The sequence below is a fragment of the Muscardinus avellanarius genome (genome assembly GCF_963383645.1).
Source record: "Muscardinus avellanarius genome assembly, chromosome: 15".
Classification (NCBI taxonomy): domain Eukaryota; kingdom Metazoa; phylum Chordata; class Mammalia; order Rodentia; family Gliridae; genus Muscardinus; species Muscardinus avellanarius.
This window is the reverse complement of record NC_137801.1, coordinates 2,182,241-2,206,581: the sequence shown is the minus strand read 5'-3', so window position 1 is coordinate 2,206,581 and position 24,341 is coordinate 2,182,241. Positions and strand designations below refer to the sequence as shown.

Sequence of the window (24,341 nt, the reverse complement as noted above, 5' to 3'; positions counted from 1 at the left end):
CCCTATCATCACACAAAACTGTGCCTCTGGGAAGGTAGTAAAGCTCAGTGGTAGAGCACTTGCCTAGATGTATAAAACTATAGGCTCCATCCTTCAACACAGCAAAACAAACAAAAAGCAAACAAACAAAAGAAGAACACCTAACTTATTTTTAATTTTTAAAAAAGTGCTGAGGATGAAACCCAGGGCCTCGCATATGCAGGGCAAGCTCTGTATCAGAGCTGCATTCCTATTCCTACAACCCCTTCTAAACAGTCTACACTGCAACTAGAGCCAGAGAGGGCCAGCCCCGCTCACAGCGAGGTGCTGAGGCTGCACCCGTCCTCAGCAGGGAGGCTCATCCCAGGAAGGCGGGGCATCTGTCTCTTCTGATACCTTGCTGTTTTTTTTCCTTTGAGATTTATCTGAAAGTTGCACACAGGCTGGCTAGGAAGCTGGGAGAGACCTTCCCAACCATCAGGGAAGGCTATGCTGGCCCAGGAGCACTCCCCAGTGAAGAGAAGCCAGCGGACTTTCCCATCCCCACCGAGACATCCCAAGCCTTCGGAAAAGTGTGAGATTGGGATGAAGTAAAAAAAAAAAAAAATAGCTTATTCAGGCTTGGGACAAAACTAGCCTGAGTTCAGCAAAGATTCTGAGGAGCCAAAGATTAATGGGTGAGACCCCTGGCTGTTGCTAAATATTTGAGTTTTGTTCTCATTTGTGGTTCTTGCTCGAATAGAAGATTACTCCACTCTAGGCTCAGTTGGGGGAGAATATTTTCAAAACCAAAGTCACATGACTTAAAACCGAGCCAGGCAGGGCCCAGCTTGGGACCCTGTGCTCTGCCAGCCCCTCCCTGCCCAAGGCCGCCCCCGACAGCCCCAGATGTGCTGCCACCATCTGCCCTACCTTTCCAGAGTGTCAGGTGCTCATTGTGTGGGTAGATCAGCTCTGCTATCACCCTGCTCTTTCGACAACACTGACTTTAAAAGTGCCAAGTTATTTATAAATGGTGTAGACAGGACTTCCACCTCACCCAGGAGCCCAAAGCCCAGAGTTCAGGATTGGATTCCTTGCTCCCCACAAGCCAGCCAGGGTCCCATGGTGCTCGGTGCCAGCTCAGAGAGAATATATAGAAGGCAGAGGCGCAGACAGAGCCTTCCAGAGATGGGAGGGCCTGTGTGATGTCATAAGGGCTCAGGGAGACGGAACAGCCCCTCCCTGAAGCCCAGCAGGGCTCTCCTGCAAGGCTGGAGCCAGCCTGCCCCTCCTGAAAATACAACCTTCTTGGTACCAGGGCCCTGCGCCAGATGCAACAAACTGCCTCCCACCACCGGCCCGGGCCTGCAATGCCCGTCTTCCACTTGGCTAGGGCCCTGAATTAAAGCTCTGCCTCCGGGAGGCCCCTGTTTGTTTACTCAGCAAGCACTGCCTACATCAGTAGGGCCTGACCTTCCAGAGCAGAGAGAGCCTTTGGTGGTACCTGATAAGGCCCAAGGAGCCTCTGTCCCAGAAGTGCTCACACACACCGGGCTGGCTCCTACAGTCCCTGGACGTTCAGTTTGGTCACTGAAGTCTGGTTAAAACAAGCTCCTGGGTGCTGCTGGCCCATGGACCATATCTGAGGAGCAATCTAGAAGCTCCCCCTCCCTCCTTCCTTCCTGGCTTTTCTTGCTTGTTTGACCTGCTCAGCCCAGGCACCGTGGAGCTGTGGGCTGTGCACCACAGAGATTCCAGGAGCTGAATCCTAGCGCCCAGCCAAGGGGTTAGGGGAGGGAGGCCCTTCCCCAGAGGCCAGAAACAAAGCAACACAGGACACCTTGACTGCAGCGGGCCTGGGCCAGGCCTGGAGAAGCCCGGCTCAGAGACTGGCGTGGGACTGGGAGACGGTAAAGGCTGGGTAGCCACACACCCGAATGTGCCATGTTAGTACCGCTCTCGCTGTTTGGAACGATGCTGCTGCCACTTCACAGACTCAAGCTGCAGAACAAGCCCCAGCTCAGGCCTTCTGCAGCGCCCCCACCCTACAGCAGCAGGCAGACATGTGTGTGATCCCAGCAAGACCAAAACTACCAGCGCTCCCAGTCCAATTGCTGGCCACGGACTCACAGCTACGTCAAATGAATGGCACTGTTAAAACATATTTGGGGGTGCTGGGTGGCCCAGTTAAAGCTCGCCTGGGATATTGCCATCCTCAGGAAGCAGCCAGCATCTTCCTCCCACCACAGAAACTGAACAACATGTGCTCTCCAGGGCTCCTTTGTTTCTAGTACACAGAGCTAACACGGATGGTTGTGCAGGCTAGAGTTCTGAGTTTGTGCAGTGTGCAGACACCCAGCGTGGCCCTGACCCCAGGTACTCAGACAGACGTGCCCCAGGGCTCTGAGCAGGAAGCTGCTGAAGTGCAGGCACAACGGCCCACCGCTTCCATGGCAACGGCAGCGGCAGCCTAGCAACAGCATCTGCAGCCCTGGCAACCGCATCTGCAGCGCTGCAGCAGAGGAACCCCACAGGCCCATCCTCAGCGTGGTTCCTGGGCTTTGTTCTCTGCACAGAGTGCCAACACTGTCCTGTCTTCCCGGTGAATTCCCAGACAGCTCTCAACATGCTCATTTCTGTGTAAACCTCCAGACCCCAGTTCTCCTGTTTACATCCCAGTAGCACCTGCCCTTGGTTGGGGTCTGCTGAATTGATTGGGTTGATCCTGGAAACTGGCTTCAGTGCCACTTCTGGGGGGGACTCGGGAAGCGCAAGCCGTCCAAACAAGCTGCTTCGGCGCAGCTGACTTGGGCAGAGCGAGAGAGATTTCAAACCTAGGGAGATGGGAGTCCAGGCGCATGGCTGCCAGGGCCTAACACGTGCAGAGCCCAGGGGCAATGCAGGAGGGTGCCTGGCCCCCCTCGGATCTCAGCCCATAGGGAGCTATTGTATTGGGGCTGCCCTGGCGCTGGGAACCCGGAGTAGGCCACATCCCTCTACAGCCAGTGCCTTCCGAACTAGCCTTCTGTTTGTGGGGTCTAGACGGCTGCTGCCCCCACAGGAACACACTCAGACTACTGCTCGAGGGTGGAAAGTCACAGGGAGAGCAACCTCACAGCCTCGCCTCCGCGGGGCCACACTTCTTCCCCACCTCCCGCCCTTGCTTTCTCTTATCTGAGTCCCCAGCCCCTCCAGCCCATGCACGCACACACACGCGCACATGTGCACACTGCCCTCCGGAAGCATCCCTGCCAGCATCCGGTAGAATCCCTGCGAGCATCCAGAGCATCCTAGCCATCAGCGCCATCGGCCCCGCCCTCCGCGAGCCCGAGGCCCCGCCCTCCTGCTGGGCCACACTGCAGCTGCGGCCAGCAGCCCAGCCTTGCTACCCGCATCTGGTCGCCATTTGTCCGGCCTGAGTGCCCAGTGAGTCTCAGGCCCCTCCGCAGGGACACCACTGCCTCCCTGTAGACCTGCAGGGGCAGCCCCTCCTTGGCCCCAATAGGTGCACCTTGACATCCCATCAGATTGGCTTCAAAACAGCTGTAATCATGCAAAGGTAAATTGGCTGGGTACAGATGCCAGCTGTGTGTGACTTCCCTGAGATTAGCACTAACATGAACTTCCCTCAGTGACCTAGAGAAAGAAAGGGGGCACTGTGTGATCGCAGATCCTAAGGTCTCCTGAAAGCACAGAGCTACTTCTGCCCAACAGACTCACCTCTCTGGGAAGGAAACCCAGGCCCAGACAGGTGTAGGGCGCAGCAGGAGGAGACCGCACCGTGGCCATCCAGCCCTCAGGAGCTAGACCCGGGCTGCGGCAGTCGGGACCGGAGGGGGATGGGCAGGCTGTGTCACAGGTACCATGGTGCCTTATTTTTCCTACCCCAGCACTAGATTATGTTAGCTTTAGATACATAGCACTCTGGTCCCGGGTGAGCAGGCTGGAGGACCCAACCACCCCCTTCCTGGACAGCACCCCTGACTCAGACCTCCAGGACTGGCGGGTGTGGAGCGGTGGGAGAGGCTTCACAGGCAGTGGATGTCACTGGTCAGCAGAGAGCAGCCGGGATGGCCCACACAGGCAAGGCTTGTTGGTGCACTCGGCAACAGAGCAGGGTCAGGAAGCGTCCCTACTCCCAGAGCCTCCGCAGAGCAGGTGAGAGACCAAGATTGCTTAATTAAAGATGATTGGAAGAGTCTGCTTCCTTCTTGACTGGAATGCATGCTGCGGGAAAGGCACTCGGCATGGTGAGGGCTCATCCTCTAGACAATTATCTCTGCCACCTCGGGCAGGAGGTAGAAAGGGGATACCCTCACCTCGTCCTCAGCGCACAGGACCCAGGACCCTAAGGGAGCACGGGCATGGGGCAGCTGCCTGGCACTGCTGCTGCCAGGATATGCACCGCCCCGCCCATGCTCCTGCCCCAGGAGAACCCGCTCTTGCCTCTCCTGCAGCGAGCCACAGTGTGGCAGAGTGGTAACCAGGACCATTCAACCTGCAGGTCTGCGGGTAATCAATCTCCTGCAAGAGCACACAGGGGTGCCCCAGCGTGGGGCGTGGCATCGAGCCCAAGAGTGGAGATGTGGGGACAGCCAGTGTTCATGGACACGGGAAGGGTTGGTCACACCAAGGGATCAGTGCCACAGGGTAAGGAGAGTGGAACAGGTCCCCGTGACCTGCCTGCGAAGAGCGGGATGCCGCCCGCGAAAAGCCGGGGAGGGACACACTGCAGGCCATGGCTCATTCTGCCGTTATTTTGTAAAATAATCACATATATTTAGCTGAGTGCAGAGGCTCACATTGGTAATCCTAGTGAATCGGGAGACAGAGGCAGGAAGATCATGACTTTGAGACCAGGCTGGGCAACATAGCAAGACCTTCTCTCAAAATAAAATAAAAAGTGTGGGAAGCCATTAAGGTTTTCCCCTAAAAGAATATTTCTGACTCAGCTGACTGTCCTTCGCCCAGAGTCAACAAAGTTTGGGATCATGGAAAGTTCAAAGTAAAAAGTCTGAGAGAAGATCAGGTGGTGATGGCACGAGGGATTGATTGACCTGACCATTATGCGCACAGGTGGTGATGGCACGAGGGTACTGATTAGCCCACCTGTAATGTATGTGCTTTGGATTGGCCTCTATTGTATTCTGGTGGTGGTAGCACAAGGATGTTGATTGCCCTGTAACTGTATAAATACCTCAAGAAAAATAAACCCATTGTCAGCCAGTAGGTGGCCAGGGAGTCAGCGAGAGAGAAATGATATTGACCTAGAAGTAGGCGTCAGTCAGTAGGTCGGCCAGTAGGATGCCCAGTAGAGATATTGACCCAGGATCAGGGGTCGGCCAGTAGAGATAGTAGGCTGATGCCCGCCCCCACGTTAGAGTTAAATATTCTTTGAATCAATTCTTCATCCTCACGGCCCTCTTCAGAACCCGTACTTTTGCCAGCTGGCTCCAGCAAAAAATGACAGGTGTGGTGGTGCACCCTTGTAATCCCAGCATTTGGGAGGCTAAGACCAGAGGATTGTGGTTCGCGGCCAGCCTCAGCTACTTAGTGAGGCCCTCTGCAACTGAGACCCTGTTTCAAGATAAAGAATAAAAAATAGGGCAGGAGGTGTAGCTCAGAGGTAGAATGCCCCTGGGTTCCATCCCCGGTACTGCAAAAAAACAAATGAAAATTAAACAAGAAGGACTAGTGGTGTAGCTCAGTGGAAGAACGCTTTCAATCCCCAGAACTGCAAGAGAGAGAGAAGGAGGAGGAGGAGGAGGAGGAGGAGGAGGAGGAGGAGGAGGAGGAGGAGGAGGGAGAAGAGAGCAGGAGAGGAGAAGAGAGCTCTGTATGTGTAATATACATACTTTAACAAATAAACATGGAAACACAGACTCCCAAATGGAGCAGAGTCCACTGGGAGACAGAAGGGAAGGGTTTTCTCTTGTAGTGTTTATCTGTGTGTCTTATTAAATGTGTTACAATCAAAACATGTGCACATTTTCCCAGTGTGGTAGCACAGGCACCGCCCCGGCCTGTCTGCTGTCCTTCTCGAGGCCCCGCTAAGGACACCAGTGCCCTGGCAGGTGGGGCGTGGTGTGGGGAAGCCCTGTGTCCCTGAGGAGGAAGATGGACCGGGCTCAGTCTGCGCCAGACCAGGAGCAGGGATCTCTGAGGACGTAGCCGTCTTCCTCTCTCCCTCCACATCACTGTCCCCTGGATACGGCACGCCCGGTTCATATGCTGGAGGAGAGGCTATCTGAAAGCTGGGGCCCATTTGGGTCAGACAGAGTGGACACATAAGAAACATGTAGCCAACGGTGCACATGTCCTGAGGCCGGCTGTGCTGGAAGGAGGTGGGCACCAGCAGGAAGGCAGGCCTCTCCTGGTCAGCCTGGACAGAGGACGCAAAAGATGTGGCGTCCTTGGAGGACCCCAACAGGGAGCTCTTCACACGAGCTCCTCTGCCTACACATCATTCATTTAATTCTACTCTTGGCCCCACAAAGGTAGAGAACCCATCTTCTCACCACGTCAGGTACCTCTCAGACCCCTGAGACCTGAATAATACACTTGTTTGCTATGCTCTTCCAGTGAGGTGAATAAATCCTTGGAAGTTTCCAGAAACTCCCGTCAAAAACTGTGAAGGGTCAGCCAAGAGTGGTGGTGCACACCTGTAGTCCCAGTACCTGGGAGGCTGAGACAGGAGGCTCGCAGGTTCAAGAATAGCCTCAGCAAGTAGTGAGACTCTCTTCAACCTAGCAAGACTCTGTTTCAAAATAAAAATAAAATTGTGCTAGGGGTATAGCTTGGAGATAGAATGCCCTTGAATTCAATCCCTAATACAAAAAAAATTTTTTTTTTAATTGTAAAGCATCTAAGATTTGCCCTACTCACAAACCATGCAGTGTGGAGCTCACAGAAACCCTGGAGCTCAGAGAACCCAAATCGTTTGTAGCAGGCAGTAAGCACGCATTCACTTTTCTCTAGCTGCAGACCTCATCTTTAGTATGCTGGGCAGGAGCATGCCTGCCCGTTGGCCTGAGAGAGCCACCGTCACTGTCTCCAAGGCTGCACACAAGCCTGCCTGCCTTGTCTCCAGAGGGGATGCTGGTGGAGGGAGATGCCGTTCTCCTCTCCCAAGGCAGCTCACCATGAAACATCCTTAAAAGGAGAATCCAGGCCGGGCGTGGTGGACACGCTTGTAATCCCAGTGCCTGGGAGGCGGAGGCAAGAGGATCACAGGTTCACAGCCAGCCTCAGCTACTTTGTGAGGTCCTCCAGAACTTGGTGAGACCCTGTTTCCAAATAAAGGAGACAAAACAGAGCTGGAGATGCAGCTCAGAGGTAGAATGTCCCCACGTTCAATCCCCAGTGCCACAAAAAAAAGACAGAATCCCAAGCAAACACAAGCTGGGGTTGCAATCCCTCTAGGATTGCAAGTGCATGCATGTATGTCCCTAGGAAAACAAAGATTTTTTTTTTTAACTAGGGAATGTGGAATGCCAAAAGAGAAAGAGCCGTGGGGACTGAGGAAGGCTCCCCACGAAGGCTCCCCGTGGCCCCCGCACCACCTCCTGAGCCATTCACTCGAGCCGACCAGAGCCAATGTGGAAGGACGTCCCTCCCGGCTCAGGGGTCTCTCTTTGGCTCGTCCTTGCTGCCCTGAGGAAGCTGACTCCATGTCGAGCTGCCCCTCCAAGAAGCCGTGTGTCGTGGCAGTGAGGGCAGACCCTGGCCGGCAGACCCGCAGCCCACAGGCAGCTGACCCTGCCAAAACCGCGGGGTAAGTGGCTCGGCTCCGGCCAGTGAGAACCCGAGGCAGAGGGCTCAGCCGGGCTCTGCGGACCCACAGACGCCTCCCCGGCCACTGAGGCATGGGGCAGTCATCTACGGGCAGCCGACAACTAACACAGCCTTGGAAGGAGTTAAGACGGCCAAATGATGCTACAGGCCCACGCTAAAGTTGGGAGAATTTATTTCTGTTCTCCTGAAATCTGGGTTTGAAGCAAAGCAAAACTGTGTCTACTTGGTGTATAGGGAAAAGGAACCTATATCCCGGTGTCCCTTATAGGAACATCGGTCACCGTCAATTGGGTTCTCTTCCATTTGGAAATTAAAAGGCAAGTCGTCATCCCAGCCTCCGCGACAACTGCTTGCACTTAGCTAGCGAAATATTCAGGGACTGCATTTCACAGCTGGACCCAGGCGAGAGCTGTAGGGCGGAGTGACTCTGAGTAATAATTTCATAATGAACATCTTGGCTATAATACAGGTAAGAAAACTCGGCTTCTTCAGGAGGAGCGCCCAGAAACACTGCCCTCCTACCATGCACCATTCTGGAAGGCCCGGCGGTCGGCCCTCCCACCACAAGCCTCTAGCTCACACGCTCTCCTTGTCGAATTCGCACATGAAGTACATGGTGGTGTGGCAGGCCACGTCGTTCCAGCCCCCCGAGGCCACCATCTCCACGCAGTCCTCCTCGTCGAAGGCGTTGTTGGGCTCGCCGCTGCGCCACTTGTTGAAGGTCTGCATGGGGGAGCGGTCGGAGTACACGAAGGCACCCTCTCTCTCCAGGTCGTTGATGCCAATGAAGACACGGGCCAGGCCGGCCTGCGCCAGGTACGCGGCCATCAGCCCATTGGCCGCCTCGTCCTTGGGCATGCTCAGCGTGCCGCCCCGCCCCTGGCAGGCCAGCTGGGCGTCCGCGTACCTCTTCTCCTCCTTCACCAGCAGGTAGATCTTGTTCTCAGTCTCTCGCACGCCGGCGACAGCTGCGGGGGAGGGCAGTGCTGAAAGGCCAGCACTTGTATTTCTATAAACAGACTCGAGAGGCACACCGCGCCCGGCCGGCCAGCACGCGCAGTGGACGGTGGCAGGTGGGGGCTCGGGAGAAGGGAAACCTCAGCCCAACATACCGTTTTTTATGAATTTTAACTCGGTCGTCAGCTGGGTGACCTGGTTGTCCATCTCCCCGATGGCCTTCCTCAGCTGGCTGCACTCACAAGGAATCCCTGCAGGAATGGAGCCCATGGAGGGTTAAGCCCAAGCCGGGCGTGGTGGTGCAGGTTTGTAATCCCCGAGGTTGGGAGGTGGAGACAGGAGGATCACGAAGGTTCGAAGCCAGCCTCGCTGGCTTAAGAGATCTTGTTTCCAAATAAAAATATAAAAATGGGTCTGGGAGTGTAGCCCAGAGAAGGGTTCCATCCCTAGGACCACACACAAAAAAACAAAAAGGGTTAAGCCGGGGGGCAGGGCTCAGGAGAGGAAGAGCACCCTCCCCCAGACAGAGCTGTCACTCAACAGACTGGATGATGATGGCACCAGTGCCCGTGTGTTTGAAGGTCACTTGGCTGCGGCTGGGAGACAGCAGAGGTGTGCGGGGTAAGAGGGGCCCTGGGGGCAGCGGGAGATCGCTGCAGGAGTCCTAGGGAGCCTGAGGGGTGGCACTGGAGACACTAGACCATCCTGGGGACAGAGCTAGTGAGACTCAAGATACTGAGCACCAAAGCCGGGCGTGGTGGTGCACACTTGTCATCCCAGCATTTGGGAGGCTGAGACAGGAGGGTCACGGTTCGCAGACAGCCTCAGCCACTTAGGCCCTTTGCAACGCAGTGAGACCCTGTTTCAAAACAAAGAGTCAAAAAAAAAAATGGACTGGGTGGGAGTGTAACTCAGAGGTAGAATGCCCCTGGCTTCCATCCCCAGTACCGCAAAAAAAAAACAAAAAAACAAAAACTGCCGAGCACCAGCAAGCTGGGGAGAAGAGGAGGTAGCATCTAGCCCAGAGCCCCTGCAGGGCGCCTGTGGATGGAGCCCCGGACAGTCAGGTGGAATCTCGGTACGTGTCTGGGCAGGGTAAGTCCAGGGTCCTCAGTGCATGCATAGGAGTCTTGGAGGCCGCTGGGGAGGAGTTGAGAGTGACCACAGGTGCACCCGCAGGTAAGCAGCAGGGCTGAGGTGGGGGTGGTGAAAAGGTTGGAAGAGCCAACGGACAAGGGGCTGCTGAAGGACCCAGGTGTCCCTCACAGGGACACACGGAGGCGGGCCTGGGACATCTCATCAGGATGCAGGCAGAACGGGAGGGCATACGGGACTCTGAGCAAACCCTCGTGGGACCAGACATGGAGCAGATAGAATAGGGCTGGGGGTGCAGCTCAGAGGTAGAACAGCCTTGGTTTCAGTACTCAGTACCACAAAAAGTAAAGTACCGTTTCAGTCCTTCTTTTTTTTTTTTTTTTTTTTTTTTTTGGCGGGTTTGGGGATGTAACCCAGGGGCATTTGACCTCCGAGATACACACCCTGCCCTATTTTTTTTTTTTATTCTTTATTTTGAAACCAGATCTGAGTTGCAGAGGGCCTCACTAAGTAGCTGAGGCTGTCCGCGAACCGTGATCCTCCGGTCTCAGCCTCCTGAATGCTGGGATTACAAGTGTGCGCCCCCACACCCGGCTTCAGTCCGTTTTATTAAAAATCTCGGTCTTTGTGTCATACCTGGCTCCCCACTGGGGCCGGGGGGTCCCATGTCTCCAGGATCTCCTTTATCTCCTGGAAAAGAGAAGCAGAATAGAGGTGACGCAGCAGAGGCGATGGGCTCTGAGTACAGCACATCAAAGTCAGGCAGGCCATTTCTTTTATCTGCAGTGCCCGCCCCTGCGCCAGACCCCACTCTGCTCCATGAACATGGGGAGCCATGGAACGTGGTTGGAGGACTCTTGAGGCTTTGCTCATGAATGCAGATGACAGGCCTTTCTGGGACTCCCGGTGATCCAGAGCACTCTGCAGGCAGCTCCCAGGAGTCCTCAGCACCACGAGCGGGGTGACGGTCCTCACCCCAGCGCCGCCTGCCCCTCCTAGCAGCAGGGAAGCCCAGAAGGGTTAGGGGGTCAGAGCTGGAGTTGTGTTTAGCAACGCCTGATCCAGGAAGGGTGGACGTGCTTTTAACTCCACGTAGAAACCCAAGTCCCTCTGACTCTCTCCAGGCAGCATGGCGTTCTGGAAGATCCAGACGCCAGGAGCCTTGGTCCAACCTCCTGCTAACCACGTAACCCCTTGCCCTTGATTTTTCTTGACTTCTAGAACAATGTGTTTCATGAAATGACAGCAGCAAACTTCCTGGCTACTGTAAAATCAAACCATGGGTCATGGCTCAGGAGTCGGGTGGGCATTCCTGAAGCACCGTCTTCCCTCTCACTGGGAGAACTGCATGTCCCCATGGAGGACAGCGGCCTCCCATCTGAACACCCAGTCCACTCGCATTCAGAGGAAGGAGCTTGGCCGTCACCATCTAACTCGGCCCTCTGAGTTCTTTCAACCAACATCGAGGCCTTGAAAGTGACTGAAAATTTGACAAGAGCCCAGGGTGACTGTCTCAAAGACAAGCAAGTCACATAAGCAACCAAATAGGGGTGGTCTTGGCAAATTGTTCTTTGGGGAGACTTGAAATCTTTCCAGAGCACATGTTGCATACTAAAAATATATAGATTCCTAGTTATATACCAATATTCACTAGGCCATCATTTACAATAGCCAACAGGTGGAAACACCCATGCTCATAGACAGATGATAGACAAACAACGTGTGGTATGTCCATGCGATGGAATATTATTCAGCCTTTAAAAGGAAGGGAATTGCCGGGCGTGGTGGCGCACACTTGTAATCCCCGCGCTTGGGAGGCTGAGACAGGAGGATCGCACAGGTTCGAAGCCAGCCTCAGCTACTTAGTAAGGCTCTCAGCAACTTAGACCCCGTTTCCAAATAAAATATAAAATAGGTCTGGGAGTACAGCCCAGAGGTAGAAAGCCTCTGGGTTCCACCCCCAGTACCACAAAAAAATAAAAATAAAAATAAAAATAAATAAATAAATAAATAAATAAATAAAAGGAAGGGGATTCTGGCACCTGCCTCAACATGGGTGATCTTTGAACATATTACACTAAACAACAACTGTTTCCAAATAAGAACATAAAATAGATCTGGGAGTACAGCCTGGAGGTAGAAGGTTTTGATCCCCAGCACCACCAATAAATAAATAAATAAATAAATAAATAAGCCAGATACAAAAAAACAAAAACTATGTTTCCACTTCTGAGAAATACTTGGAATAGACAGATATGTAGAGACAGAAAGCTGCAGGCTAGGGTTATCAGGTCTGGAAGGAAGATGGGGAGATATTGGTCAATAAGTGTAAAGTTTCTCTTTGGGGTAATGGAAAGGTTTTGAAAATAGATAGTGGTGATGGTTGGGCCCATTGCAAAGTACTTAATGCCACTGAATTGTACACTTAAAGACAGCTGAAATGGCAGATTTTATTTTGTGGTACTGGGGATGGAACTCAGGAGATCCTGCTTCTCCCCCCAGCTCCCTGGTACTCAGTTTTGTTTTTTTCCAGTACTGGGGATGGAACCCAGGAGCATTCTACCTCTGAGCTACACCCCCAGCCCTATTTTTTATTCTTTACTTTGAAACTGGGTCTCACAGAGTTGCAAAGGGCCTCACTTCACTAAGTAGCTGAGGCTGGCCACGAACTATGATCCTCCGGTCTCAGCCTCCCAATTGCTGGGATTACAAGCATGCGCCACCATGCCAGGCGAGAGGGCTCAGCCCGCTGCTGCGCTCAGACGCCGCGGGCCTGGGGAAGGGAGGGGAGGGAGAACCGCTTGGAGATACCTTTCGCCCCGATGGGCCCAATCTTTCCGTGGCGGCCCACGCTGCCTTTCTGTCCTTTGTCCCCCATGTCTCCTGTAGAAAACAGTAAGATCACAGTTGGTTGATGCACAGGCGGCCCGACGTGCCTCCTTATCAACACGCGCGTGCACACACACACACACACACACACACAAATCATTACGGGAGGGCCAGTCTGTCCTCCAGCCCAGCAGGATGGTGCTGCCAGCTCTTACTCCTGCACCCAAACCCAACCACGGCTTGCAGTTCTGTGAGCAAACATATCAGGGCGCTCCTGAGACCACCCGGACGTGTGTCAGGTGGCAAAGCCCTGGGCTCCTCGCTGGCTGCATTTGAAGTGTGGTCCAGGAGGGAAGGGAGCCGGGCAGGAGCCTGGGCCACTTCCTTGCTTGGCTGGGCATTCGGCCTGTTCTCCAGCAAGCGCCTGTCCCAGGTCCCCCTGCTGGCACCTGTCAGCATGGGGCAGCAAGCCCTTGCCCCCTCTTCTCTCATCCCTGGCAAGATGGAACAAGCTTGGCCGCGTGCCCATCGTGTCGCCCAATACCGTCCCTCTGGTCACTGGACTAAGAGAGGCTGTGGTAGCCCAGCCCCCAAGCAAGGTAATCAGAAGACAGAAGGGCTCAGGGCCAAGTTTTTCTCCCACAAAGGTTTTACACCCTGGGCAACCGCTCCTGCTTGACCGCTGGCGGCTCCCCCCTACCACACACCAAACTAAGGAGCGGGAAGCAGGTGCACAGGAACGCCGGGGAAGGAGCGGGCAACCCACTCGATTTAAGAGTGCCACCGCAGGCGGACACGCTCACGGGCGGCCGCACAGCCCACCGAGTGGCGGAAACAGACGGAAGCCCAGAGCAAGCCGCTCTCCCAGGAGGGCAGGCGACGCCCACACTGCACTACAGCCATGCTCCTGACAGCCCAGGGCTGCCCGCCAGAGCCCAGGGCTGAGAGTGGAGAAGGTGTTCCCGGACCCAGAATAGGAGGAGACCAGAGGACAGCACTCGGGGAGTCAGGCTGCCGTGGGAGGGTCACAGAATCAAGTGCCAATTTCCGAAGCACACCTGCATGCTTCTGTCCTCTAATAAAATGATCCTCCGATCGCTTCCGCAGAAGCGACTCAGGGTTTATGAACACTGTAGAACCAGACCGAGAAGCGGGACCTCCTGATCCAGGAGCTGGCGTGGTGGCAGCTGGGCCTCCTGCAGCCTGGGGTGCCAGGAGGGCCGCAGGGCCTGGGCTCCCATGCCACACCGGCACAGTCCTGGGCCCGTACAGTGCGTGGTGCTGGGGTGTGAGCAACAGCTGGGTCCGCTGGGGAGACCTGGGGACAACCCAGCAATTGAAACAGAACGAGGGTAATGGCAGAAGAGGCAGTGGGCAGAGGGGAGCCCCAGGGCCCTGACCACCAGGGGACAGAGGCGTGGCATGAGAGTAGGCTGCGCTGCGTCCACATCAGGGACGGGACGACTGGGGACAGCAGAGCGAGCAATCTGATTCCTGCCTGGGGAGCTACTGGTGAAGAGATGGAACCGTGCGCGGTGGCACACACTTGTAATCCCAGCATTCCGGAGGCTGAGACAGGAGGATCCTGGTTCGCAGACAACCTCAGCTACTTAGTGAGGCCTCTGCAACTTAGTGAAACACTGTTTCAAAATAAAGAATAAAATATAGGGCTGGGGGTGTAGCTTGGAGGTAGAATGCCCCTGGGTTCCATCCCCAGTACCACACACACACACAAAAAGGAAGCCAGGCGTGGTGGCACATGCTTGTAATCCCCGCTCTTGGGAGGCGGAGACAGGAGGATCGCACAGGTTTGAAGCCAGCTGCACTGGCTTAAGAGACCCTGTTTCCAAATAAAAATATAAAAAATAGGTCTGGGAGTGTAGCCCAGAGGTAGAAGGGCTTCCAGGAATCCCAGTACCACCAAAAAAAAAAAAAAAAAAAAAATGGAGACAGGTAGGGGCAGAGGTCCAGGGATAAAGGTAGACATCTATCAGAGCCTGGGGGAATGGGAAAAAGGGGCCGGATTGGAGGGGTACTTGTGAGGCAGAGTTGGCAAGCCCTTGGGAGTATAGGTACAGGGTGCCCACGCAGGAGCTGCAGACACAGCCTGCTGCCCTGGACTGAATAACGCCCTCAATCCTCACATCAAAGCCCCAGCCCCAGGAGGTGGAGCCTCAGGAGGTGGCCAGGGTTAGACAACGTCACGAGGGCGGGGCTACGGTCCTTACAGGAAGAAGAAGCCACCAGGAGACCCTGCCAGGCACCGCCCTGCTGGATCTCCATCCCTGAACTGTGTCTGTTGTAATGGCAGCCCCCGTGGAGCACCAGGCTCCCCTCATCCTGGACTCTCTTCACGTGGCCAGAAGAGCCCGGTTGAGGAGACACTGTCTTTCTCAGGACTGTCCCCAGCTGACTACTCCTGGGCCAGCTCCTCCACGCGCCCTTCCTGCAGTCCCAGTGGGCCCCAGTGTCAGGGACGCCGGCTGAGATCTGTGATCCCAGAGTGCTGCCCGTGTCCCTGACGCTGACAAGAAGCGCCTCCTGTTTGTTCTCCACTGGAGCTGGAGCCCGCAGCCCTCAGGAGGCGCACGGTTCACGTTCACTTTAATGAAGATCCTGCACAGTCCTTTGAAGTGGAGACAGGCGAGAGGAGGGCTTGAAATTCAGCTTCCTCGGCGATTTTTTTTTTTTTTTTTTTTTTTTTTTGGTGGTACTGGAGGTGGAACCCAGAGGCTTTCTACCTCTGGGCTATACTCCCAGACCCATTTTATATTTTTATTTGGAAACGGGGTCTCACTTAAGTTGCTGAGAGCCTCACTAAGTAGCTGAGGCTGGCTTCGAACCTATGTGATCCTCCTGTCTCAGCCTCCCAAGTGCTGGGATTACAAGCGTGCGCCACCACTCCCGGCTTCCTCGGCGATTTTTAATGAGGATAATGGCATGCTGCGGAACGCAGAGCCCACTGCTGGTGTGTGGCTGCCTCTGCCTTTGCTGGAGCCAGGAGGCCCGGCCCCTGTTGCAGAGGGTCGGCCAATGCTCTCTGCTGCAGCGTGGGACCAGGAACTAGACACCGTGGAGAAGGCTGAGACACATTAGGGTCACATCAGCAGCGTACCTACTGTTTCCACACAGCCCACAGCTTAGAAACTGGGTCTCAGAAAGGCACCCCACCAGCAGGTTCTCCTCCTCGGTAGGGGCTGCTCAACGTGGCAGTTCCAGGCAGCTCCTGCTGTGGGCCGGCCCCTGCACAGCCTGCAGCTGGTAGAAGCTGATCTGTCCAGAGCCTCCCCAAGCCACCCCAGGCAGCCCAGCCCCGTGGAAGCAGCACCTGGGCCTGCTGACACTTGTGCAGCCTCCCCGCCACCTCCTGAAGCCAGCTCTGCAGTTTAACAGGAGCGTCAGCTGCATAGGCGGAGCCCCCTCAGGAGCAAGCAGAGGGTGCAGGCCAGGAGGCGGCCAAAAGCCTCAGCCACAGACCTGCTTCTACACCCAGGTGGGGCAGCCCCCGCACCCGGAGCCAAACCGAGCCCATGGACTGGGGATTTAGCCCTGGCTGAGTTCATTCCCAGATTTCAAAGATGCTCATAGATATTAAACCTCAAGATATATATATATATATATATATATATATATATATATGTATATGTATATGTATATGTATATGTATATATGTATATATGTATATATATATATTGTTTTGTTTTGTTTTCGCATTCTACCCAGGGGCATTCTACCTCCAAGCTACATTCCCCAGCCCTATTTTTTATTCTTTATTTTGAATCAGGGTCTCATTGCATTGCGAAGGGCCTCACTAAGTAAGTAGTAGCTGAGGCCGAATGCAAACCTCAATACTCCTGTCCAGCCTCCCGAATGCTGGGATTAAAAGCATGCACCACCATGCCTGGCTTCTTTGTTTTATTTTATTTTATTTTATTTTATTTTATTTTATTTTTGTGGTACTGGAGGTGGAACCCAGGGGCTTTTCTACCTCTGGGCTATACTCCCAGACCTATTTTATACTTTATTTGGAAACAGGGTCTCACTAAGTTGCTGAGAGCCTCACTAAGTAACTGAAGCTGGCTTCAAACATGTGCAATCCTCCTGTATCAGCCTCCCAAGCTCTGGGATTACAAGCATGAGCCACTAGGCCCGGCTTCCATTTTATTTTTTAAAAGAGATTTTAGTACATTGCCCAGGCTGGTCTTGAACTCACGGGCTCAAGTGATACTACTCCCTCCACCTCCCAAGCAGCTGGGAGGTGGACACACCACCATGCCCGGTTTTCAGATAACTCCACGCTGCAGGGACAGAGGGAGGAGAGTAAGGACTCATGGGAGCGTGCTCCAGGACAGGGTGGTGGGGGAGGCCACCGGACCCTACACAGTTTGTGGCCACACAGATCGCACATCGGAGGACACTGGCAGGAGGTGAAGGCCAAGCTCAGCTACCAACAGGGTCGTATTTGCAGCTGCTAGACATAAAACCCAAGACAAGAAAAGCTCTAGGCAGCCAAGGCCATTGGAGGACCAAGTGGTTGGTGTCGTGTCCACATGAGAACTGCACCTGGACGGGGCTGGGGATTCTCTATCTGTTGGCCCAGGGTCTGACACCAATGGGCCAACAGGAGCTGGAGATGAAGCAGGACTGGGGTAGAGTTTCTTAGAGGAAGAGGCGCTTCAGCACCTCCTGATGCTTCTGCAAACACCCAGTCTCCTTCCCCAGGTCCAAGTCCAAAGCCTACAGCAGCCTGGAATTGTAGCTCCAAGAGGAAGCACAGCTCTGGCCCTTGGGCTGGTCACAAGGACACTCGCCCTCCTGTGCTCTGGAGGGCTAGGCAGGCATCCCACCCGCCCGGCTGCAGCTGCGTGTGCTGGCTCATGGCCGAGATGCCCAATAGCTGTGGCCATGAGCCCCACCCTGGCCTCCTCCATAGACAATCAAATGCTCCCGAAAGCGGCCCTGGGCAATGGAGCAAGCAGGCCCAGAGAGCACAGCCCGCAGGGCTTACAGGAGCATTGAAAGGAATGCGGAAAACAGAACGGTGCTAAGGCATCTGAATCTGAACGGAGGGCCTCACACCCATCTCCAAAGCTAGGAAAATAAATATGAAGTATTAGTCTTCTAACAATCTCAGAAGGAATCGCAATGGTAGAAACAGCCCTCACCAGCCAGGCGTGGGCACACACTTGTCATCCCCGCACTCGCCGGGCGTGGGGTGCACGCTTGTAATCCCAGCATTCGGGAGGCTGAGAGAAAGATCACGGTTCGCAGACAGCCTCAGCTACTTAGTGAGGCTCTCTGCCACTTAGTGAGTTATTCTCATCCTGTTTCAAATAAAGAATAAAAAATAAGGCTGGGGGTGTAGCTCAGAGGTAGATGCCCCTGGGGTTAATCTCCATTACCACACACACACACACACACACACACACACACACACACAAAGGCATTCAAATTAAAAAGAAGTAAAATTGACTCAGTTTGCAAATAGCATAGCATGATCTTACATAAGGAAAATGCTAAAGACTCTATCAAAAAAAAAAAAAATAGGGCTGGGGGTGTAGTTTGGAGGTAGAATACCCCTGGATTCAATCCCCAGGACCACACACACACACACAGGGAAAAAAAATTAATGAAATACTTAGGAATACATTTGAAGGAGAAAAAAATATCTGTGCATTAAAAACTATAAAACACCGATGAAGGAAAGTAAAGATGACACAAATAAAAAGAAAGATATCCTATGTTCATGGATCAGAAGAACTTGTATCATCAAAATGCCCACACTACTCAAAGCAATATACAGTTCAAAGAAAGCCCTATTGAAATGCCAAAGACACTTCTCACCTAAAGAGAAAAAACAATCCTAGAATTCACATGGCACCACAAAAGGCGACATGTAGCTAAGGCACTCTTGAGAATAAACAAAGCCGGGGAGCTGAGGGCACCACATTTCCCACTCTCAAATTACAGACCTACGGTCATGAAAATGACGTACTGGCAAAAAACAAACACTAGCATAAAAACAGACGCAGACCAAGAAAGCGTGAGAGACAGCCCATAAATAAAGCCAGGCATATGCAATCACATGATCTTCAACAAAGGAACAGAGATACAGGATGGCGAGCTAGGCGTGGGCGCACACTTGTAATCCCAGCATTCGGGAGGCTGAGACCGGAGGTTTGCGGACAGCCTCAGCTACTCAGTGCCGCAACGTAGTGAGACCCTGTCTCAAAATAAAGAATAAAAAATAGGGCTGGGGGTGTAGCTCAGAGGTATAATGCCTCTGGGTTCTATGCCCAATACTACAAAAAAAAAAAAAAAAGTTAGAATCCTAAAAACAGTTACATCCTACAGATGCTGACAGCCACTTACTGAACACCTGCTGCTCAGCGCGTCCGACTGTACACGTATGAGCCTCCTCCTTTACGAGAGTGCTCCCGCTCCTTCCTATCTATGTTCTAGCTCCTGTACCTACATGTCCTGGCTCCCTTGGTCCACGGAGGCTCAGGCTCCTGTGTGTATCTATGCTAGCCCCTCTACATGTATGACCCAGCCCCTTTACACGTGTGTTCTCATCCCATGTGATCACGCTCTATTCTTTTACATGTATACCTAGTCTTTACCCATATAACCGGTTCTGTCGCACATCTGTCTGTTTGCATGCGTGACCTACATGCTTGAGAGCCATGGTGCCGCTCACAGGTGGCCGGGCCACGCGCTCCTGGGGGAGAGCGCTGTCCAGCCCCAGGCTCGCCCTGTCCCTGGCCACTCACACAGCGGAGCCGGCTCACCTCCGTCTCCTGCTCACGCACATCCTCCCTCCGGTTTTCCAGACACAGCCAGAGAGTTGTGGGGGCCAGAGAGCCGGCTGCGTTCCCAGGACGCACTCTATTTCTTAGGGCCGTGAGGAGGACCATGGAGCGCTCCTTGCAGAGCCCCCAGTGCTCCCCAGCAGCCCCGTCTGCCTCCCTGAACTCACCTCCCTCCTCCCCCACGTGGGCTCAGGTACCTTTTTCTCCCGTAGGGCCGACTCTTCCAGGCCGTCCTGGGGCGCCTTTGTCTCCCTTCTCACCCGCGTCACCTGCAGAAGGAGTCACCTCTGTTTAGCAACTGCTCTGGCCGCCCAGGACCAGGGGACCGTGTGGAGGGGCAAGCCTCGGGAGGGTCTCGCCCTACACGGCCAGCCAGCTCCCGGCACCTCTGCGACACCGGCAGTGCCCTGCCCTGATGTCCCTGGGCTCAGTTCCATCCTTAGGACTATTTCCTGGAACCATCACCCCCCATTCCCCCCCTGGCCCGGCTCCCACTTCTGGTGGCGTTCAGTAAGTGACAGTCGTCTTCTGGCCACAACCCCCAACACCAAGGTGACATTCTGGCAAAGAGAAACGGGTGTCCTTTGGCACCACCCTTTTACCAGAGCAGGAGCCCACAGTGGACGCTGCCTAGCCCAGGGCTCCATTGCCTGGGGACGGGGACACAGGAGGCCTGGGACTCTCCCTGCCCCCATTCTGATCCTTACCAAAGTGATCTTCCTAAAACAACATCAGACTATTTTATATGCCTTCCCAGCAGGCATCTAAAACTATCAACAGCTGAATCCAATTATCAACAATGCATAGGATTTGGGTTTGTTTTTTTTTTTTTTTCCCAAACTGGGGGTGGAACTCAGGGGCATTCTATCTCCAAGCTACACCCCCAGCCCTATTTTTTCTTCTTTATTTTGAAACAGGGTCTCACTGAGTTGCAAAGGGTCTCACTAAGTAGTAGCTGAGGCTGTCCGCACCAAGATCCTCCTGTCTCAGCCTCCCGAATGCTGGGATCACAAACATGTGCCACCACGCCCAGCTAATGCCCAGGTTTTAAGATCCTCCTCCATATTGTCTGCCCGGAAGCCAGGTCTTTCACACGTGGCCAGGTGCGCCCTCTCATCTGTCTGCCCAGCAGCTCTTGCTGGCTCTCGGCTGGGCCTCTCTTTCCCCGGTGCCTGGGAGCCTACTCCATCTCGCAGCCTTTGACCCCGCCTCTTGCCCTTACCTGCCACCCTGGCCCTCCTACAGACCCTGCAGGAGACTGCGTGTCAGCTTGGACAGTGCAGGCCGACACTGCAGTCATCTCTAATTCCCTGCCACACTCCATCCACACCCTGACTTGTGAGCGGTCAACGGAGAGCACGGGTTTCCCAATGGAATCCCCTAAGCTGATCACTGGCCCTAACAGGGTCACATTCAATCAGATTAGGTTAACAGGGAGAAAAGCAAGGTGACCGCCACAGGCAGAGGAAGGCGGAGCTGGAGCTCCAGTGCCCAGGCTGGGCCCTGGCTGGCGGCCACCCGCGGGGCAGCCCAGCGGCTCGCAAGCTTGCCTGGTCTCATTCATTTGTGACCTAAGTCTCTGAAAAGGCTCAATTTTTTTCTCTCTTACCTTACCATTTTTTTTTTCTTTTTTGGTACTGAAGATTGAAGCCAGGAACATTTTACCTCCAAGCTACACCTCCAGTCACCTTTTGTGGGGTTTTTTTTCTTTTTTTTTTTGTCTCATTTTGTTATGTTTTGTTTTGTTTGTGTTTGCTTTTGTTTTTGAATAAAGGGCTTCAACCTGCGATCCTCCTGTCTCCGCTTCCCAAGTGCTGGGTTCTCTCTCTCTCTCTCTCTCTCTCTCTCTCTCTCTCTCTCTCTCCTTTTACAAAGAAAGAAATTATGCTGGTGGCAGTTCTTGGAGCAATGTTGACAGTTGTGCAAGAGATGTCAAGTATCCAGATGGGCACCATGGAGAGCTTACTTCCAAACTGTGCAAGAGAAGTGACCGCCAAGGGAGCGAGGGAAGGGCCGTGCCCAGGCCATCCTCGGGAAGACGGGAGAGGAGCCGGCGCCTGGCGCCAGAGTCGATGGCTAGGGGCAGGAGCCCTGCGTGAGCAAGTCCCCTCTGAGATAATCCGCTCTGCAGACAGGCTGAACTGAGAACAGCCAGCCCTGAGGAGGACCAAATATGAGGACCAAGAATTTCCACACAAGCCCTGGGAAGCTTCACTGGTTTTGTTTTGAATCAAGTTGAGAGATACAAAGGGGAAAAAGACCCCATAAATACCGATATATGCCTTACATGAATTTCAGAAAGGGAAAACAGACATTTGAAGCCTAGTGAGCGTGCAGGCTTGGCTACAGTTCCCCAGTACTAAGAAGACATCAAAGAATAGCAGGAATCGGCCGCAGAGACCAGCGGGAACAATGTAGTCACGTCAGAGTGCAGAACGTCAAGAAGAAAGAGAAAATTCTGCAAGCTACCCAAGAGGGAAAACACACACACACACACACACACACACACACACACTAAGGCCTGCACGCATGCCGATGAGGTTGACAAGAATTCTCACTAGCAACGCAGGATACTGAAATGAGACTGCAGCAAAAATGGTATGATTTAGGCTGGAAGACCAAACAGACTCTCTGATAGAGTGGCCTTTGAGCTGGAGCTACTGAACGAGCAGTGTGGCCTGCACAGTAATTGCTCTGAAGAAGGGACGGGGCACAGATGGGGTGGGGAGTCAGGTGTGCCAAGGGAAGCTTCACAGCTGGGCATGGTGGGCACGCTTGTAATCCCAGCATTTGGGAGGCAGAGAGAGGACAACTGTGCTTCGAGGCCAGCCTCAGCTACTTGGCGAGGCCCTCTGCAACTCAGTGAGACCCTGTTTCAAAAGAAAGAATAAAAACTAGGGCTAGGAGTGTAGCTTGGAGGTAGAATGCTCCTGGATTTCATCCTCAGTACTGAAAAAAAAACAAAAAGAAAAAAACAGACCCCGTTTCAAAATAAAGAATAAAAAAGAGAGGGCTGGGCATGTGGTGGCGCACGCTTGTAATCCCAGCACTTGAGAGGCTGAGACAGGAGAATCACGGTTCATGGTCAGCCTCAGCTACTTAGTAAGGCCCTTTGCAATTCAGTGAGACCCTGTTTCAAAGTAAAGAATGAAAAATAGGGCCAGGGGTATAGCTTGGAGGTAGAATGCCCCTGGGTTCCATCCCCAGTACTACACACACACAAAAGGAACAACTGTCAGGAACGCCCTGTAGAGTCTTAGGCAAATTGCTGGACCTCCGAGCCTCAAGGCCCTTGTTTGTAATAAGGGACCAAAGGAGAGCCTCCCAGGCTGGGCTCACGCAGGCTCGGCTGACAAACACCAGGAGCCTCAGCTGGGTTCCGTGGGGAAAGCTAAGTCGCAAATAGATTGCTAACTTCAGAACAACACAATTCCATGGCAGGAAAACATCACATAGTCCGACCTTTTACTTTGCAGATGGGGAAACTGAGGTCCAATAGATAGACGGGCACAATTGCTCAGGGTTCAGGGGAACCAGAGCCAGTCCTTGTGCTCTTCTGCAAGTTTCCTGACTGCACAGAGGCTCCCAAGCCACCCCCGGGTCACAGCCGAGCAGGACGGTTACCTTTGAGGCCTGGGACGAGGATCTGCACAGAGCAGGCATCCTCCGCGGTCTGCTGAGGACATCCAGATGGCAGCAGCGACAGGACGACGGCCAGGCTGATCAGCACGCCCACGAGAGCCCGGTCCCGCTCCATCGTGAGCACGGGCACCCACTCCTGAGGAGGAAGGAAGAACCGTGTGTGTGTCTGTGAGCAGCAGCCCCTCCAGGTCCTGGCGCCTGCAGCCGGTGCATCTCCACGAGGGTCCACATGGCCGCCGGGGCAGATGGGGCACTGGGCAAGCCCAGCCCTCCTGCCCTCCCTCCCTGAGCCTCAGCTGGAGGCTCGGGCTGTGACAAGGCCCATCAAGAGCCCCCTCTGATCCTTAGAACAGAGACTCAGGCACAGAGGACAGATCGCCCAGGACAGCACAGGCTGGGGGGAACAGCTGGAGACCTCGAGGAGCTCCGAGTTTCATGCCTCATGTCTCTGAGGGCCCAGATGGCCTGGCAAGACCAGTAAGGAAGCCGGGCGTGGTAGCCCTCCCAAATCCCAGCATGTGGGAGGCTGAGACCAGAGGATCGTGGTCACAGACAGCCTCAGCTACTTAGTGAGGCCCTTGGCAACTCAGTGAGACCCTGTTTCAAAATAAAGAATAAAAACTAGGGCTGGGGATGTAGCTTGGAGGTAGAATGTCCCTGGGTGCCATCCCTAGTACCCCAGTAAAGAGAGGGGCCGCCGCCCTCGGGGACCAAGTTGGGGTGGTGGCATGGTTGCCGTGGGCTTTGTTCCTGTCTCAGGAAGGTGGGGACCTTTTTCTTTCTTCATGAGGGGCAACAAAACTCTGTCTGTATGCCTCTACCATCTTGTACTCCATTAAGACGTATGACTACAATGTACCAATAAAAAAAATGAAAGCAGAGGACAACGGAAACCATCAGACTCGAAGGAGGAGAGGGAAGGAGAAAGGCGGCCAGGGTGGGGGGCCAGGCGGGCAGGGTGTGAACAGAACCAAGGGTAATAGCTCCGGAAGCCCGGGCAGGATCCAGGCTGTGACGCCCCAGCGTCTCAGCCCGGAGCCCACGCTCCTAACACGCCCGGGCCTGTGCACCATGCGTGGTTCATCACACACCGAGGGCGCTGCCTTGCATCCGCTCTTAGCATGGTGAGAAGCGGAATGTCAGGACATACACAACGAAGGCAGGGGTCTCCACCACCGCTCCCGGCTCTGACAATGATGCATGTCTCCGATGAGTTGCTTTAGATTCTCTTAGTTCAGACAGACAAGTTGG

At 54.0% G+C, this 24,341-nt stretch overlaps 1 protein-coding gene across 1 annotated transcript; it reads right to left on the bottom strand.

Annotated features, from left to right (window-relative positions):
- Positions 1-8,331: 8,331 nt before the first annotated feature.
- COLEC11 (collectin subfamily member 11) lies at positions 8,332-23,205 on the bottom strand (the record flags this gene model as incomplete). The annotated part of the gene is made up of 6 exons (XM_080711465.1): positions 8,332-8,741; positions 8,868-8,963; positions 10,444-10,497; positions 12,619-12,690; positions 19,646-19,717; positions 23,073-23,205. 6 exons carry the CDS (start codon positions 23,203-23,205, stop codon positions 8,332-8,334), a joined length of 837 nt encoding a protein of 278 aa, XP_080567591.1.
- Positions 23,206-24,341: the final 1,136 nt, after the last annotated feature.